Below are 16641 nucleotides of genomic sequence, written 5' to 3' on the forward strand. Positions count from 1 at the left end.
AAATGCCAGCTTTTGTAAGTGAGGATAATTAATATAAAACAAGGTTAAATATTCCGTGTAACGCATTTACATTGTTATCGTAGGAAGGAACAAACACAAAAGGCCGCGAATTGGGTTTCTGTGCAGCAGGTTTGCGTGGGCCCCCACGGGGTGTTTAAGAGGGCCCAAAGCACACCTGCCCTGCTTCACACCACCAGCTCAAACACTCCTGAAATACTTTCGATACAGTTACTTTTTAACCTCTTCTAACAGCCAAATTACCATATGACTGGTTCGTAGGGAGGCAAATCGAAAGACAGACTTCCCTTCACCTGTATTCACTAGAGGGGGGAAAAAAAAAAAAAAAAAAAAAAAAAGAAAGATTGGGCTCTTCCAACACACAACGTGAGCAAAACACGCCACGGTTGTCTCAGTCCCAGGCACCAAAGATGATTTCACGAGCCAGTTATAAAACAAAGCAAAGTGAAAACCACCTTCGTTTTGTCACAATAGTCAGAGGAGAGAAAGAGAGGAAGGAGCGGATGGCTGCAAAGCTCGACCAAAGCATGACCGGTGACCACAAGCCTGCGGAAGTTTAGGTGTCAGTTCAAGAACACATCTCCCTCGAAAACACCACTGCAAAAGCCTCCTCTCGCAACGTCAATATTTAATAAGAAATTTACTCGTGACTTTGAGCAGAATATTGGAAAAGAACCCTTCTTGTGGTAAGCAATGTGTATTTTATTGTTGATTGTGTAAATTCGTTTATTCCTTCATAAAGCAGTGTGGGCTTTTAAATTAAAAATAGTGATTCAATGCCTTCCACATGGAAGCAGTTTACCTTTGATTACAAATTAGGGATCAGATCTGTGGCAGCTGCTGAGAACACAGGATTAGCACCTTTTGGACACTAGTTTCTGGTTATAACCTCAACAATCAAGCCGTAACTTGAGGGGCTGGCTGGATTATTTGCTGCATTCATTTACATAATAAGACAAAACACTCAGTACGGTCTGGTACATTCTAGTGGTTAATGGATTTTAAAATATGACAGTGTTTCTGCAGTGTGTTTGGCCTTTAGGAGTCACTCTTCTTTTTGCTCTTCTTCAGGAAGGAAGGAGTGCGGAACTTCTTTTTCTTTTTGGATGGGGATTTCCCTGGAGATTCGTCACTACCGGCATCAGCTGCTGTCCCCTCCTCAGCTGTCGGTGTTACCGGCTCTTCGGCAGGTTGAGACTGGGGTTCCTTATTTTCCACTGCAGGTGATTCCGTTTGGCTTTTGGGCACATCTTCATCACATCTCCCTTCCTCCTTTCCTAAGGGAGGGAAGCCGAGTGCTTCCGAAGGCTCATCGGGGGTGAGATCTGGGAGGGTTTGCTTGAAAGTTGCAGCGTCACTGTCATCTTTGTAAGTCTGGTCCTGCTGTGTCTCTGGTGGATGGACAGACAACGGCACAGTTAGTTTACTTGGGTGTCCCTAGGACAGAGGAAGCGAAGCAAGTTGATGGCGAGAGCACTCTACAAAATACTCATGTATTTACTCCGCATAAAAGCCTTTGTCATAGGTCTGTTCTCCTTCCGCTTTGGGCACAGAGGTAGAAGATACTCAAAAGTTTTGTTTGCTTTTAAGCTTCTTACCACAGAACAGAAAAAGCTGAATTCCATCATGCGGGTGGAAACCAGCAGGGAAGCCACTGTTCAGACTTCTCCCACGTTTTACTTGTAGCGTTTGCCAGCGACATGAGGTTTCAGTACAGTCAGCAGGAATTAAACCTGCAGTTGTCACTGGCATTGAAAAGCGTCATGAAATTCCACATCCTGATTCTTTTTCTTTTGGTGGGATACGACTAACTGCTGGTTTGCAGTGATCCCACACGTACAAATCCATTAGTTTCCAAGCTGGTGGCTTGCCCGTTTTTAATCGCCATACTTGGATTTTCATAATATTCCTCCACGAGATCCAACAGATGTTGCTTCAGAACATGATTTCCTATCACAAAGGCTTCGCTTTTGTACGGTATGAGTATATATTATGGATTCCTATAAGTAAAATCCGTGTGGTTTATCAAATTAAGTGAGCTCAGCAGGTTACGCGATAACAGCTTTTTTTTTTTTTTAAAACGTATGTGATGTCTAACAGCAAAACTCACCCCTGTACAAAGGAACATCAAAAATCTAGTGGTAACTTTATGTCCAAAGGTGAACTTTACCACTTCTCCCTCAACTGTAACACCTTCCTCATCCACCACTCTGCTCTAGAGATGCGCTGCTGAAAGCTCCGCTGTGCCCGTCCAGATCTAACCACAAGCGCTCCCTAAGTTCCCTGCAACGTTCAGCACCGCGCGGCAGCCCAGAAGGATCTCGCTGGCTGTGTCCAGTACATCCCCCTTGCTGTTACGTAAGGAGGAATTTGGAACAAAAGCCAGGCCGTACCCACTGTAAGGCACAAAAGGCAGGCAACTATTTTTACCCCTTTTAAAATCTTGTTCATTTTCATTTGAAAAGACTGAAGGCTTCCACAAGAATTCACAGAAACACTTGATTCTTTCCCGTTTTTCCCATGGAAATGACAACGAGTGTAATTCTGCCCGATGGGATTAATAATCCTCTAGTGTATTTTAGAGGGCTCCGCTCTGTGAATACCTGCTAGAAAACCAACGTGTTTTGCCTAAAGCACCACGAACCTCTACCAGGTTAAAATAAGCAAGACTCGCCAGTGCTCAGTGCCAAACACTCGGAACGCACAGGTTAGCAGCTCGGAAGTTATAATGCAGGCAGGATGTAAAACAGAGTAAGGAAAGGGAAAGCGATTATGTACAGGACGAGCTGCCTCCCGAAGCTCTTGTTTCACCCATGTCTGGATGCGGCACTCAGGTTTGTAGGAAGCACCACCGACACGGCTTCACCCCCACTGCGCTCTGTTCCGAGTTCCTTTTACTGTTCAGGAATTAACAGAAAGCATTGCTGAGCTCTTCTCCCTGGGATCCAGTGCCAGGACACGTGGGAACGGTTCAAAGCTGCCCCCGGGGAGGTTCAGACTGAGCATCAGGAAGCATTTCTTCACCAAGAGGGTGGTCAAGCACCGGAACAGGCTTCCCAGAGAGGCGGTCGATGCCCCAGGCCTGTCGGTGGTTCAGAGGCGCTTGGAGAAGGCCCTTCACACCGACACGCTTTGACTTTTGGTCAGCCCTGCAGTGGTCAGGCAGCTGGACTAGATGGTCACTGTCAGTCCCCTGCAGCTGAAAATATTCTGTTCTACTCATTAACTGGCCCGTTTCTTAGAGGAGGCACCATATTAGATTGTCAGTCAGCTTTAGTTTATCTTTTTAAAAGAAAGTTTCAAACAAAATTTTTTAAAAAGGGATTAGAAATTCTTAAAATTAAAGAATGGGAAGCTGCAGGCGTTCAAACAGCATTTTCCAGCTGGCCTGAGCACTGGAGAAACAGTTTTTAACTCATTACTCCAGGACTGTTATCCTTCCCAGTTTGTCAAATTACCATCATCTTCACTAAACGGATTAACAATATGCTGGAATCAAACAAACATCTGTTTATCTGGATTGCTAAGGGCAGTTTTTACCAGAATTAGGGAGATTTACAAGTTACATGTTGCATGCTTTCTTTACTGGATACAGTCATGCCCTGGTGTTCTACTTGACAGATTTCAGTAATGCACCTAGGAAGGTTTAAAAATGCATTTTGCTGCAAAACCTATTTACAGTTTAAGAACTCAGCAGTACCTTGAAATTTCTGAAGTTTTTTTAGAATAATCATGTCTACGTCCATGCCCTCCCTTTATATGTACTGTAGCATAAGCGTTTGACAAGTAACATGAATACTGGGGTGTGCTTACAATTCACACTATTTATGAAAATAGAGGTTTATGGGTTTTTTCCAACACAAACATGTGGACAAACATACAAACCAGGCTATAACCGAGTTAATGCAAAAAACACTTTCCTGACTTCAGCTACACTTAAATCGAAACAATATGAGGAAAAAAGCTGAGAGGCAGCTGTACGCAGAGAACACGGTCACCATTCAGCTCCCGCCAGCCACAGCCCTCATGGTGCGAACTTCCCGCTACTCTCTAAAATAAGCTTTGTATGTTTGTCCTGGAAAACTTACACAGCTGGAGGAGTTTGTGGACTAGAATTCTCAGTTTAAAAGAATTTTCAGGTTTTAGAACTTCACCAGTAACATGACAGGTCTCTACGACGCAGCACGACTTTCGTATCTGTGACGCACACACTGACTTTCGGATATACCAGGACACACAAATGGAGGGGCCAGACGTCCTTCTTGCTTCAAAGTATAATCTGCTGTAGCCCTGCGGATCGAGCCCAAACAGCTGTAGACGTTGCTGCCACCAAGTACTTGCTGCTGTTCCTCGGCTGGAATTTGCATTTCCCTCCAGGCGACACTGAGAACAAGGAGCAGTTCCTTATCCAGGGCTGTGCAGAAGTCTGCTGGGCCAGCTGACCTCCATGTCCCTGGGAACGCTTCTGCACGGGAACGGATTAGGAACTGCCTTCCATCTCCTCACCGGGCCCAAGCTGCAGAGGCAGCAGCAACAGTTGGGGCAGAAACTCCCAGACCTGTTTCAGCGATACCTGCAGGACAACTTCAGACTATTCTTTTTTAAACTGGGGAACCAGACACACAGATATGGAAACACAAAACGTCACCCTCTCAGTCTCTGTCACAGGGGGAGTGCATCTTAACGCAAGGTCTGTAACTGCCTAGAATCTCAGGAAATCAAGAACTAAAGAAATCAGCGCCTCAACGGAAAAAGCCTGCTTTAAAAAAAAAAAAACCAACAAAAAACCAAACAAACAAAAATGCAACAAAACCAAAACCAACAAAAGCAAAACCAACAAAAAACCTCAGCAAACAAAGATGCAAGAGTGAAGCAAAGCACATAAGCAGGTCAGAGTATGGAATGATACTTACTATGGTAACAGGTACTCTTTAGCATATCCATCTCCTGTTTGTAACGCAGCCACAAGAAGAAAAAAGCACAAGTAGAGAATCTATGCATTCATCACAGCCATCGTGTTAAGTCAGAAGAATGGTTGCAACCATTCTTATAGGGAACAGGATGAGATGAAGTAGTGAATGGAAGACTAACAGACAAGTGATATATCCAATGTACAAGGTAAAGGAAACGAGACAAAAATTAGATTACACCTGTTCAAGATGGTTATTTTACCCTTTTTTTGAGGAAATTTACCAGCCCTGCTCTCATTTTAGTTAAAACTACTACATAAGGTGAGCAAATCATGATCTTTAGATTCAAATTGAGCTGGACAAAATATTTACTGAGGTGTAATCCAAGTACAATAATGTTTAAGAAATGTGCAATCAGTGAAGTAGATTCACCAAAGCATCTGAATTTGTGCTGGGTTCACCATCAGACACCATCTCATTTCGTAAGAGCAATTCTTTCTTGCAGAAAATGTACAAAAGGGTAAATCGGTTGAGAAACACCAAGAGATGACAAGGCAATTCTGAAGAGATGAAAATTTGTCTTTTATATAAATAATGCACACTTCTTTATTATTGTAAACATAACTCCTGTTGCAGTCCAGTGTAGTGTATTTTAGATAGTATAAAAACAGAACACAAGAAATCATTTACCTTTATTAGACACTAGTTCATGTATTTGCATGCGTCAGTCACTAATGGTTTACTGGTTCCCCCCGGCCCCCAAACCAGAAGAACGTACCTTCCTCTATTTTAATCGGCGTACTGGGAGGAGTGCGAGCTGAAGTGTGGTCAGGGGGACTTCTCTCTTTCTGTTGCCTGCCGTCTTCTGAAGGCTCTGCAGACGTAGACAAAGAGCAGTTAGAAAGGCAGACAAAGCCTTTCAGCACGTGAGATCACAGAAGTGTCCTTTTGCTCCAGGGACACAAGATACATTTTTCTGAATCAAAATGCTGCCAGGATATTCAACAATACCAAAACAAGCAAAAGAAAATGAAGTGATAGTTTGATACTGACCAAACTGTTCAGGTCTCAGTTGTGTTCTGTGGCGGTTTTGGTTTTTCCTTTTTCAGAAGAGAACATGAATAACGTAACTGTTTGTGAACTGGTTCGGCACAACGTTCTAAAGAAAACTTGCGAGGAAAAACCACAAGGAAGATACAACCAAATACGGGGCGGGGGTGCGTGTGTATGTGTGCGAATGCCATCAGACCTACACGAGATAACGCTCTTTTGCTTGCTTGGTATTATTGGAGTAAACAAAGTGGCATCCCAAAAGAAGGCTGCACAGATCATCAGAGGAACATGCAGTAATTAAACGATTCAAAACAGATTGCAGTGGTTTGTGTATTTGTTATTAGTATGGAGGGTCCCCCTTGCTTCCAGGTTTAAACAGCCCTAGATCCAAAGGAAGCCATCAAGAGGGCTCACCACGTATCAGGAGCAACAGTAACACCCTGTTCCACACAGGTCCCCTACACAATTAACAGAGAAATCAGCCCCACAGACGAGAGTCGCTGACAGAACCTCCAAGTGCTGCGGGTGAGAAGGCCGCTCCTTCGATTGCAAGTGCAGCTGCACCACGTTGGCAGTACCTGAGGCCTCAGCCAAAAGGTCAGGATCGGACCTTAATGCTTTGATCACTGCAGTATGAAATTCCTCGGGGGAGGACTTCTGCCCGGCTGGCTCTTCTCGGTTAAGGGGTGTGACGACTTGCTGCGTGGTCTGACAAGAAACCCACGCAGCAGCAAACTGAGCGTTATCTAAAGGTTTAGACAGTGATGACACGTCACAATCCTGCAAAGTCTTTGTATCTGTTCCACGAAAGGTTTTTGATCTGCCTTTCAAATCCAGAGACTTTTTATCTGACATGTTTTGCTCGCTGACGGTCTGACTTGTAAGCAAAGCACCCTGTCCCCCAGCTGGTGTCTGTCTCGGCAACGCAGCCTCTCCATGGTTTGGGATCTTACCTAGACTATCTCCAGCGCCCAGGGAAACAAAGCGGAACAACCCACAGTATTTTGCGGTACCTAGAGATTTTTTTGACAGACGTTTCAAGGTTTCAGCTCCCTAACAGCAGCAGGACCCGGCCACACTGACACCCCAGTGCGTCTACTAGGACAACTTTTAAAGCAGGATCTATGCATTTTACGGAATACTCCATTCACACTTAGATGGCACATCCTATCTCCAATATGCTTTTTGTATTTCTAACTCGCACTAGAAAAACTGAAATGCACAAAAGCTGAATAATTTATCCATGGCCTTTGCAGGTAACCCACCTGCTGATTAGTAATAAACTCGCTGTTACCATAGTCTGTTGCAGAAAAAAAAACAGACACAGAGAAACCAACCTTCTGGTCCTTTCTGCTTTCTTTCTACTTCTTTGCGATACTCTTCCAGCTCTCGGTCAGTGAGTTTATTGAAGGGATTTGGTCCCGTTGTGCTCACTATGACTTTTGGTTGATACTCTTTCTCAATTATTGCCTTTGATGCAGTCACCAGTTCTCCCTGACAAAAGAAAGTTAAGATACATCTGCAATCAAGCCGTAACTTGCACAACCCTGACAAGAGGCTAATAAGCAACCAAAACAAAAGAGAATCTGAAAAACGCTACATTTATTTTCTTTCAGATTAAAAAAAAAAAATCTGTTACAGAATTTTTTTTTTTTTTTTAGAATTTAATCAACAGCAGGTTAATATAAAGGAGAAAACAGGTCTCATTAATTATTCTTACAGACACATCAGTGTTGCCACCAGGGAATATCCACCACCAAGCAGTAAATCCAACAGCAGCCACACAATCTAGCTGAACCGTACATGAAGTCACAAAAATATCAGGTTTCTTTTTCTTACCAGGAAAGAAACAGGGTACCAGGCCCAACTGCACGGCAGTCGGTGCACAGAGCACCTGTAGAAGGTGACAGGGCTCAGCTCATAGGTATTTTTGTTCGGGGTTTGTTTTGGGGGGTTTGCTTCTGGTTTTGTTTTGGTTGTTGTTTTTTGTTTTTTTTTTTGTTTTGTTTTTTGTTTTTTTTTTTTAAATAAGGGGAAAGCCATTTCTAGTAGCTACAAGGTAACATCTAACAGATGTTATAGTAAAAAGCCATCTTGTAGGGGTTCTGTATACACCAGACCAGCAGTTTATTACAAGCAATTTTTAAGTAGTTAACTGCAATCTTATACAAGTTAGCAGGTCTACATTTGTCACACAAGCCAGACAAGAAGTTACACAAACAAAAACAAAACACCAGCAATTCCAAGTGCAGTACGTTCCAATGGACAAAAGCAGCTGCATCAGATTCTCCAATGCTCAAGTTTTTAGTTTTTCTTCTCTAACCAGATAGTAAAGACTAAAGCTGTTGGCTTTTCATTGTCTCAGAAGCAGAAGATGCTTGCCTGGATAGCTGCTGTACCTTTCAAGGGACTTGTTTAAGCATTTGGTTTTTTCATTGGATACACGGAACTCTACTGACACTAGTGTGGAAACGAGGGCTGCATGGCCTGTGCCTCCTGTCACTGATACCTGAATCGTCTTCATCACTGAAAAGAGGTATTTGAATGCTGTTGCTGAGTAAGTGTGGGTTATTGATTGCCCCAAGTCATCTTCACATTCAAATGTTATTTGTACCAAGATTTAACAGAAAGCACTAGAAAGCACAGTTCAAAAATCAAATAGCATCTGAACAAAGGGATGAACATTCCGTTCCATGTCCATACGTGACAGACAAGCATGAAGTCTTCACTGTACAACTGAAGATGAAAGTGGACAGAGTACTGCTTTGGATGCTGAGAGCTGCTTTGGACAACTTGTCAGCACCAAGAAGGTGACCGCCAAGACTGTCCAGATGGAATGAGGGGACCAGAACAGCCAAGTATTTCTGAAAGCCTCATGAAAGATCTCCAGAAACCTGGTCTAGAGCAATCCAGGGAGGTAAGAACAGCTGGTTGTCAGAACCTATGCTGCTCCTCAGGAAGCAAACACCAGCCAGAAGTACTGAAGAACAAACAGCACAACAACAGTCTCCACTGCAAGATCCTGAAAGGAACCGCAGGAGAGAAACATCTCCAAGATGCCAGATCACCTCCATTTCTCCATAAGGTAAGAGCAACTCCCGTCTCCGATGCAGAATGTCAGCAGAATGTCAAAAGCCTTTTCTCAACTATTTCCATTAAGCACCAACCGTCTTAATAGCAGAAAACCTCTGATCTGGTAGTCACAGCTTTTCTTACAGCATAATGCATAATAGAAAGTCACAAAACCATCAACCTTTGTACAAATTCTAATTGTTTTGTAGAAAATGTACAACACCCCCAAACCTACAGGTCCCAGCATTTAACAATGGCAGAAAACTGGTGCCCATGGCAATTCTGTATTCCCCTCCCTCTCTCTGCCCACCCTTCAAACTGAGTATGTAGCTTTAACTGAAACTCTGCAATAAGTAGCAGGGGCTTGCAAAGCTCTGGTCTCGAGCAGAGTTTCTAGAGTTTTCTAGGATTACAGAAGTCAACAGAGGTACAAGACATACAGTGTGCGCTCGTATGCCTGGAACGTTTGAGAACCTTTGAATCTTGTCTGCAGGTTAAATCCGATATGACTGGGTAGAAGGACTTTCACAGGAAACAAAACTGTACTGAAAACCTGTTGATTTAATAATGACAAACAGTGACACACTATGCAGCAAGATGGCTGGTGCACTGGCACAATGTCTTCTCCTCCCTAAGAAAGAACCTTTGGGTAAATACCGGGAATAAAAGCAGCGCATCAAGCTTGTCACATTTACTAAATTTAAAGAAAAAAAACAAAACAAAACCAAACAACAAACAAAACCCAAACTCACACAAAACTCACACCCACAATCTGGTATTTTTACTAGCTCAGTATCTTTGACCCAAGAGAAAGAATATTGAAAAAGATCAGAGGCAATGACAGTAAGCAGATTATGTCTTACAAAGAAAAAGAATTTGTGGGTTTTGGACCACAAAAGCAGAAAAATTACAAGAGAGACCAGAAAGGCAAGCTTTTGATCTGCTAAAAGCTGTATCCAGTTTTGCTCAGTATCAGTAATAGGGAAGCAGCTCAAAGGCCACTAATGAAAATTGTAAGGGTGGAGAGATTGATTCTATGGGGAAAATACATCACAGTAGCGTTGGTAAGGTCTGCAACATGACGACTCCAAAACACGTACAAATCAAAGAAGGGGAGATGTGTTACTTCACAGAACAGGCCACAGAGCAGCCTTCCAAGCATTCATTTTGCATTGTATGTTTTTATTTGAAGAGAGTAACAGGGGCAGAAGGAAAACAAGCATAAAGAGATAAAAAGACAGTACAGGGCATACTGTAGACCGTTAAATGTGACGGTAAAACAGACAAGCCTTTACAGAGCTATCGACATCCAGGCCCTTCAGAGAGTCCTACGAACGTTCAAAAAAAATTTAACTAGGAAATTGGTCTGGAGCTGCTTCCAGTATCAAGACAGCCTGTAGAGAGGAATAAATTCCCACATGAAAGACTGGCACTCTGTTTCAACACAGGATGACATGCCAAAAACTAATATTCTCGTGATTTCAGCTGGATTATGCTGATACTAGTATTATTTTGATGAGGGCTCTAGTACTATTTTGATGACTATTTGAAGTTTGATTGCATGTGTAAGCACCTGAATATCAACAGCATTTTCTCCACTGTAAGAGATGATGTAATAGACTACGCTCGTGAACAGAACGGTATTTTCACTCCTGAGAGTTTTGCAGGGGCATACTCTCCCACAAAGACACAAAGAGAAAGTCATTTATAGCTAATGATACAAAATATACCTTCACTAACTAGGACCTCACATATCCTGCAAGGAAATTCTAGATTATCAAGTGATTTTGCAACTTTTCCACCAAATCTTGCTTTCAGAGAAAACAAACAAACAAACAAAAACTGCCGTGAGGTGACCATCATTTAACAGGCAAGCACTTCGTCATGTTCCCAGAGACAGACATGAGCAAAACTGGCACCTTATACCTGCCAATTTTTCTCCCAATCAGACAGTAGGCTCACAGTAATTGTCTAATGTCTGTGATTCTGTAAAGTTAACAATTGCTCTTAACATAATCTGGCATTAATGCAGTGCCTTTATCCAAAAAACCAAGATTCTTAAAGTACTGTTCATGTAGAAGTCACCATTAAAGCACAGTGCCAGCTCTGGGGCAGAACCAAGAGGCTTTTCATGAAGAGCAAAGCCACAGAATTTCCATTCTAAAGGACAAGACACGAAATGGGTGATCCACCTTTTACTTAAAATTCTTCAAAAGTCATGTGATTTTTTCTTTCTTAGACTGCAGAGTAGTCACCGGTAAGAACACCCTGCCTTCCCTCTCATTCAGCCAGGACTGCAGCAGAAGCTTGGTTAACCAAGTCTGTAACACGAACAAAATGACACGATGCACAAGGAGCTTGCGTTGCAACACGGCCGGGACTTCTCAGAACATGGACAAAGCAAGTGACAAGGCAAAATGAAGTATTTACCACTGCAGCCATAGGCACAGGAGACAAAGCATCACATGCATACTGTACACAAACAGGACTTTTGCCATCCAAAATGGTGTGCACTGGTATTTGATATAAATCTCAGGGTTAACTGAAAATACAGTACGCTTTCGTTACTGCAATCAGATGGAGCTTTTTACTTTAACTGTAGTTGAGTGTCAAAGCATTTGTCAACTGAGAACTTATCTGGTAACTAAAAGTCCTTAAGTCCTTGATGTACAGGTTTCCTCGAAGTTTCATTCACAGTTTCATGTGAGGTCATCATAAGACTGCCTGCACTTCCTTTGTTCCACAATACATGACTGATTTTTGGCACAATCTTGCTAGAAAATTTCTCTGGGTTTTTGTTGTTGTTGTTGTTTGGATCCTTGAGGGTTTCGCATTTGTTTGTTTGGTTTTTTTTCCTTGATTTTATTGTTTGTTTGGGTTTTTTTTTGCTGTTCCACACCCTCCACCCCCCACCGGGAATTATTAAGCATTCAGGTCACAACCCGTATTAAGATAATAAAGACTATGAAATAGGCCACTCCTACAGTAATTAACATTATAAGTCAATTTTACACAGTATTTCAGGCGGAAAGCACTTTCACGACACCACAAACAGGGAACACATCATTTAGACCTCTAAATCCTAACATTATACTACTGGACAAAATCGTATACCAAACAGACCTTTCGTAGGCTCCTTGCCATCTACAAAACTGCTTGTAAAATATTGGACTAGTTTCATGGAAAGATGTCATTATTCAAAAATAATACTTGAAAGATATCTTGCACATCACTGATGAAAGAAACCGCCTGTGTTGTGATAACCGATGCATGACTATCATAAAAATAATTTTTCACTTTGAAGCTATTATCAAGCAGAGAACAAAAGGCATGCACTGCCTGGAAGAATGTGGCTTTGTTTTATTCTTCATCTTAAATCTGGAAATAGTGTTTTATTATTTTTCCTTTCAGAATATGGATAAAACAAACTTATCTGAAAAACATCCATTACCAAATTCTCAGTATGACCCAACTATCTATAATACAAACTGGCTCATTACACTAGAAAGTGTTATAATGTCATGAGATTTGCAACAATGATGCAATTCAAAGTTTTCTGGGTTTTGATGGGAAAACTGTTCTGATAATGAGATGTTAGGCACAACCTAAACCAAGATTTAAGAATCTTTCAGATAAACTACTGGAGCAGAAGAGACAGCGATGTGGATTTACACACTGTGCTTGTTAGATCACATCTAAGAAACTCCTTCAAAACCTGGGAGAGAAAGACAGCCAAGGGCAGATTGTTTCCAAGGTGCAAACAGATCCTGCGTATTCAGCCTCGAGGGACTGCCCACCCCAACCATACACACATCTCTTGGATTTATTCTGTACTTACAGTTTATTACATAAGCACAAGCACGATTACATGTTTGAAAGCCAATCGATTTTGGAGCATGTGGATATCTTTGGAATTACACTGATGTAACCAGGCTGAGATTAAGCTAACTCAAAATGGATCTCAAATTAGAGTAATTCAACACTACTAGCACGTGCAAAGAAACCCACTATAGGCAGAACCTCATCAGCACCTTAATGTCAAAAGTGTTTCCTCACCAGCTTCCACAAAGATCAAAATCCATAAAAGATGCTTTAACAGGGCAGAGTAACTGCTTGTATAGTCACACACACATAATTTGGAGATCCATCTTTTTTTTTTTTTCTTTTCTAACCAAATCATCAGCTAACAGAGGGAAAGGTCAGGGTAAGGAAGAGGTAAAACGAAGGGTCAACAACAGTATTTAGAGCAGTATGACAGGGCAGTACCTTTCTAACAGACAGAGATTTAGCGGGACTAAAGGCCTGCTCTGTGAGATCGAGCCCTTCAATAGATTCCGTACAGTCTGAGAGGGGAGCATCCTGCAACAGTAAATTGGGTAAACAGAGCAAACCAAGCCCAGGCTTTAAAACATCAACCAAAAGCACTATGATGCTTGCTAAAAACATGCAAAGAAACAGTAACTGGTAGATAAAATTGCAAATGACAATGAATTGACATGCACACAACATGACACGCAACATGAATAATGCTATGGTCACGATAAGACTTGCCAAACTTTTAAAAGTGTATCAGAAAATACTTATCTGGGGCAGATATCATAGAATTATAGAATGGTTTGGGTTGGAAGGGACCTCAAAGATCATCCAGTTCCAACCCTCCTGCCATGGGCAGGGACACCTATCACTAGACCAGGTTGCTCAAGGCTCCATCCAACCTGGCCTGTAACACTGCCAGGGATGGAGCATCAACAACTTCCTCAGGCAACCTGTGCCAGTGTCTCACCACCCTCAGGGTGAAGGGCTTCTTTCATATATTGACCTTTACAGTCATTCAGCTGTACAGCACAACTGTATAGCTCTAATTCTTACTTTACTTTGAGCTATGATTCATAAAGCCTTTTGTACATCCAGATATACTGCTTTTAAGTTTTACTGATGTATAACAGTTCCCAAACCGCTCTTCAAATAAAATATTATGAAGCATGAAAAAACATATTTAACACGCAACACTACTGCCCCACAGTGAGCCTGCTGTGCCCAGTATTACACTTCAAGATACATAAACTTGGAAAACAAACAAACAAAAAGTTGTCACAAAGCCCAACTAGTTTTGAACAAGAATCTAACCCATATAAATAAGCCTTCTGAAGTTCATGCATTACATTCAGCAAAAAAAAACCAAGAAGCATCCTCCACAGACATGCTTGGGCTACATGGCTGAAGCTTCTTGAATTTCTGACCCTGAGCACTCTTGCAAAGACAACGGTGTTACCTCTAAGACTTACCTTATAAACAGTTACTTTCTGCCAATTAAAGAATAATTTTATAGTGATATATTAGGTGAAAGCAGAGGATATTGTAGATTTAACTTTAAGATAATTGTTTTAGGTATTTTATACTCTCACCTGTACAAGACTCCTGTCCACAACTACCCCAGAAAGAACCTGTGACTGAGGGCCCGCAGTTTTAATATCCTGTAAATTCTGCTCACGGATCTGTAAGGAAAACAGCAGAATACAGTCACATCAACAACAGAAAAGTTAAGCACATTTTCATACTTGAAAAGGGGCAGGTAAACCTGCCAACAGGCTGCTACGTCGATTGCTACGGCCCTACCCATCAAATAAAGCTGTGCTTATACACGCCACTTGAAGATTTGTGCTCAGGTTCCTGGTTGTTTCCTCACATTTCTCAGAGTTTAGTCTTTAAATACTACAGCAAGAATTGTCCTTTGCTTTTTAGTACTGGCTCATGGTAACACTCCACAGATCAGGTAACAGACAACTCCAGCTTGTGGAGAAAAGTGAGGAGAGAAGAGGAGCCCAGAGGTCACACCTACGTAAATCTACTGTACCTGACCGCTCATTTACAGGTTCCTGTCGCTAGCCACTGATACTGCACCACGGTATCGGTCTCCTACACAACTTACTGGGAAACACTGGCACAACGTTAGATTTCTGCATCTAGTCAGGACTATATTCTCAAAAGGGTGTATAAATATTTTTCTATGCATAAACTAACACTCCAGAGTATTCAAACACATCCCTTTTGTTGCATCCTAAATACCTCCCAGTTCTTTCCATGCAGAATATGGGAACAGAAACGTGATCTTTAAATCTAGGTACTACCTATTGAAATTAGAAATCCTACAGCAGCAAAGAATTCATAACAACGGACTCACAATTTATTTCTAAAATATTCTGGTTCTTGTTCCAAGATAAAAGAAGAAAAGCATGCATCCAGAAAGACCTCTACTTTCCAACTAAAAAGGACATTCAATTTACATAAAAATACACGCACAGAAGTATACAAACACAAGCTATTATTAATATTTGGTATTTCAGAAAGTATGAAAATCCTGCCTCATCGGTACTTGTTTCTAGTTTACTACCCTTCTTGTCACTGGGAGAGGAAAGAGTTTGAAGTTTTACTTCTATCCTCTTAGTCGCTTCATTCAAGTTTTTAATAGAACAGTATTTGTGCTTTGAACACCAAGAAACTGGTTGGCAATTTCACCAGACTTCTCACTTCAAGTGATTATTATTTTACAGTGCCAAGTCAGGAAAAGCAAGAGCTCTGTCAACCTTATACAAATTATTTCAGAACAAATCTGTATTCCTGCTAGCACCCCTGCATGCAGACTTCCCTGGGACACAATGCTAACTCCCATGCTCCATATGGCCATCAATTACAGGTAGCAAAACAATCCAGAGCAAGTTAAGCGTTTACAAGACAGCAGTGCATATTTTATACTTTAGAAGAAGTGAAAAACACCCCAACACACGCAATGCTTTCCTGTTGGTATATGGGCAAAGAAGATCTGAAATTCGAAGACCATTGGGTCATTTCAAAAAGATTAACGTGCAGTTCCAAAGGCCCAAAAATTTCTGCAACACTCGCAGCATATTATAATACAATCAAAATATAATATGGAGAGAGATCCATGGACTTCTTTGTCTAGGCCACAATTTCAGCTGGTGAAACAGAAACGGGAAACCAGATCACTAACATAAACCTATGATCTCAGGGAACAGAACTACTACCACAAACTCAGTGGTGGCTGTTTCGGAGGTATCCAGCAACTGGTCTGACAGCAACAAAACATAAGACAACAAAGTCTTCATATAGTGGGCAGTAATACCATCTTTTTCCAGGATGAGTTCAGAACATTCAGGAAATTGTTTCAGTATGTAGTTATAAAGGGGCAGGACAACACCAGAGCCGTGCTCCCGAACCACAAAAGTGTCACTACAGCACAGTAAGTTAGTTCATTACAAATACACCATCACAGTGATGGCCAAAACCCAAGTTATTTTACTGCTATTACAAACCTTGTTCCTCATTTCTTGGACCTCCTTTGGATTGGTGTTCAATGGAACAAACAGGTTAGGGACAGCAGAGGTGGCAGTTCTATGTCCATCCTCTTTAGTCCACTGCAACATCAAGAACAGTTGAACAGTCAGAACTGCCGTCATGGCTACGGACACTCAGAGCAGCAAATTCACGTAACAGTTGATCATGCATTGTACATAGCAGAGAACTGAACCAATGATTGTATTCTTCTATTTGTTCCTAAGACTACTGAAGT

General features: G+C 41.7%; 1 protein-coding gene across 3 annotated transcripts in view; it reads right to left on the reverse strand.

Annotated features, from left to right (window-relative positions):
• Window positions 1-631: 631 nt before the first annotated feature.
• Window positions 632-16641, reverse strand: part of ADD1 (adducin 1) — a 63869-nt gene continuing 47859 nt past the window's right edge. The window contains exons 11-18 of one of the 3 annotated variants that reach the window (XM_086464641.1): window positions 16385-16486; window positions 14459-14548; window positions 14339-14356; window positions 13320-13412; window positions 7319-7475; window positions 6560-6934; window positions 5707-5802; window positions 632-1409 (exon numbers count right to left, since the gene is read on the reverse strand). In XM_086464641.1, coding sequence (XP_086320767.1) covers window positions 1057-1409; window positions 5707-5802; window positions 6560-6934; window positions 7319-7475; window positions 13320-13412; window positions 14339-14356; window positions 14459-14548; window positions 16385-16486 — 1284 coding nt within the window. In that variant the 3' untranslated portion in view covers window positions 632-1056. Of the gene's footprint in view, window positions 1410-4930; window positions 4966-5706; window positions 5803-6559; window positions 6935-7318; window positions 7476-13319; window positions 13413-14338; window positions 14357-14458; window positions 14549-16384; window positions 16487-16641 lie in introns of those variants that run through there. The other 2 variants (XM_086464642.1, XM_086464643.1) reach the window with 2 other exon arrangements.

This window comes from Leptosomus discolor, chromosome 4 (genome assembly GCF_034619465.1).
Source record: "Leptosomus discolor isolate bLepDis1 chromosome 4, bLepDis1.hap2, whole genome shotgun sequence".
Taxonomy (NCBI): Eukaryota; Metazoa; Chordata; class Aves; order Leptosomiformes; family Leptosomidae; genus Leptosomus; species Leptosomus discolor.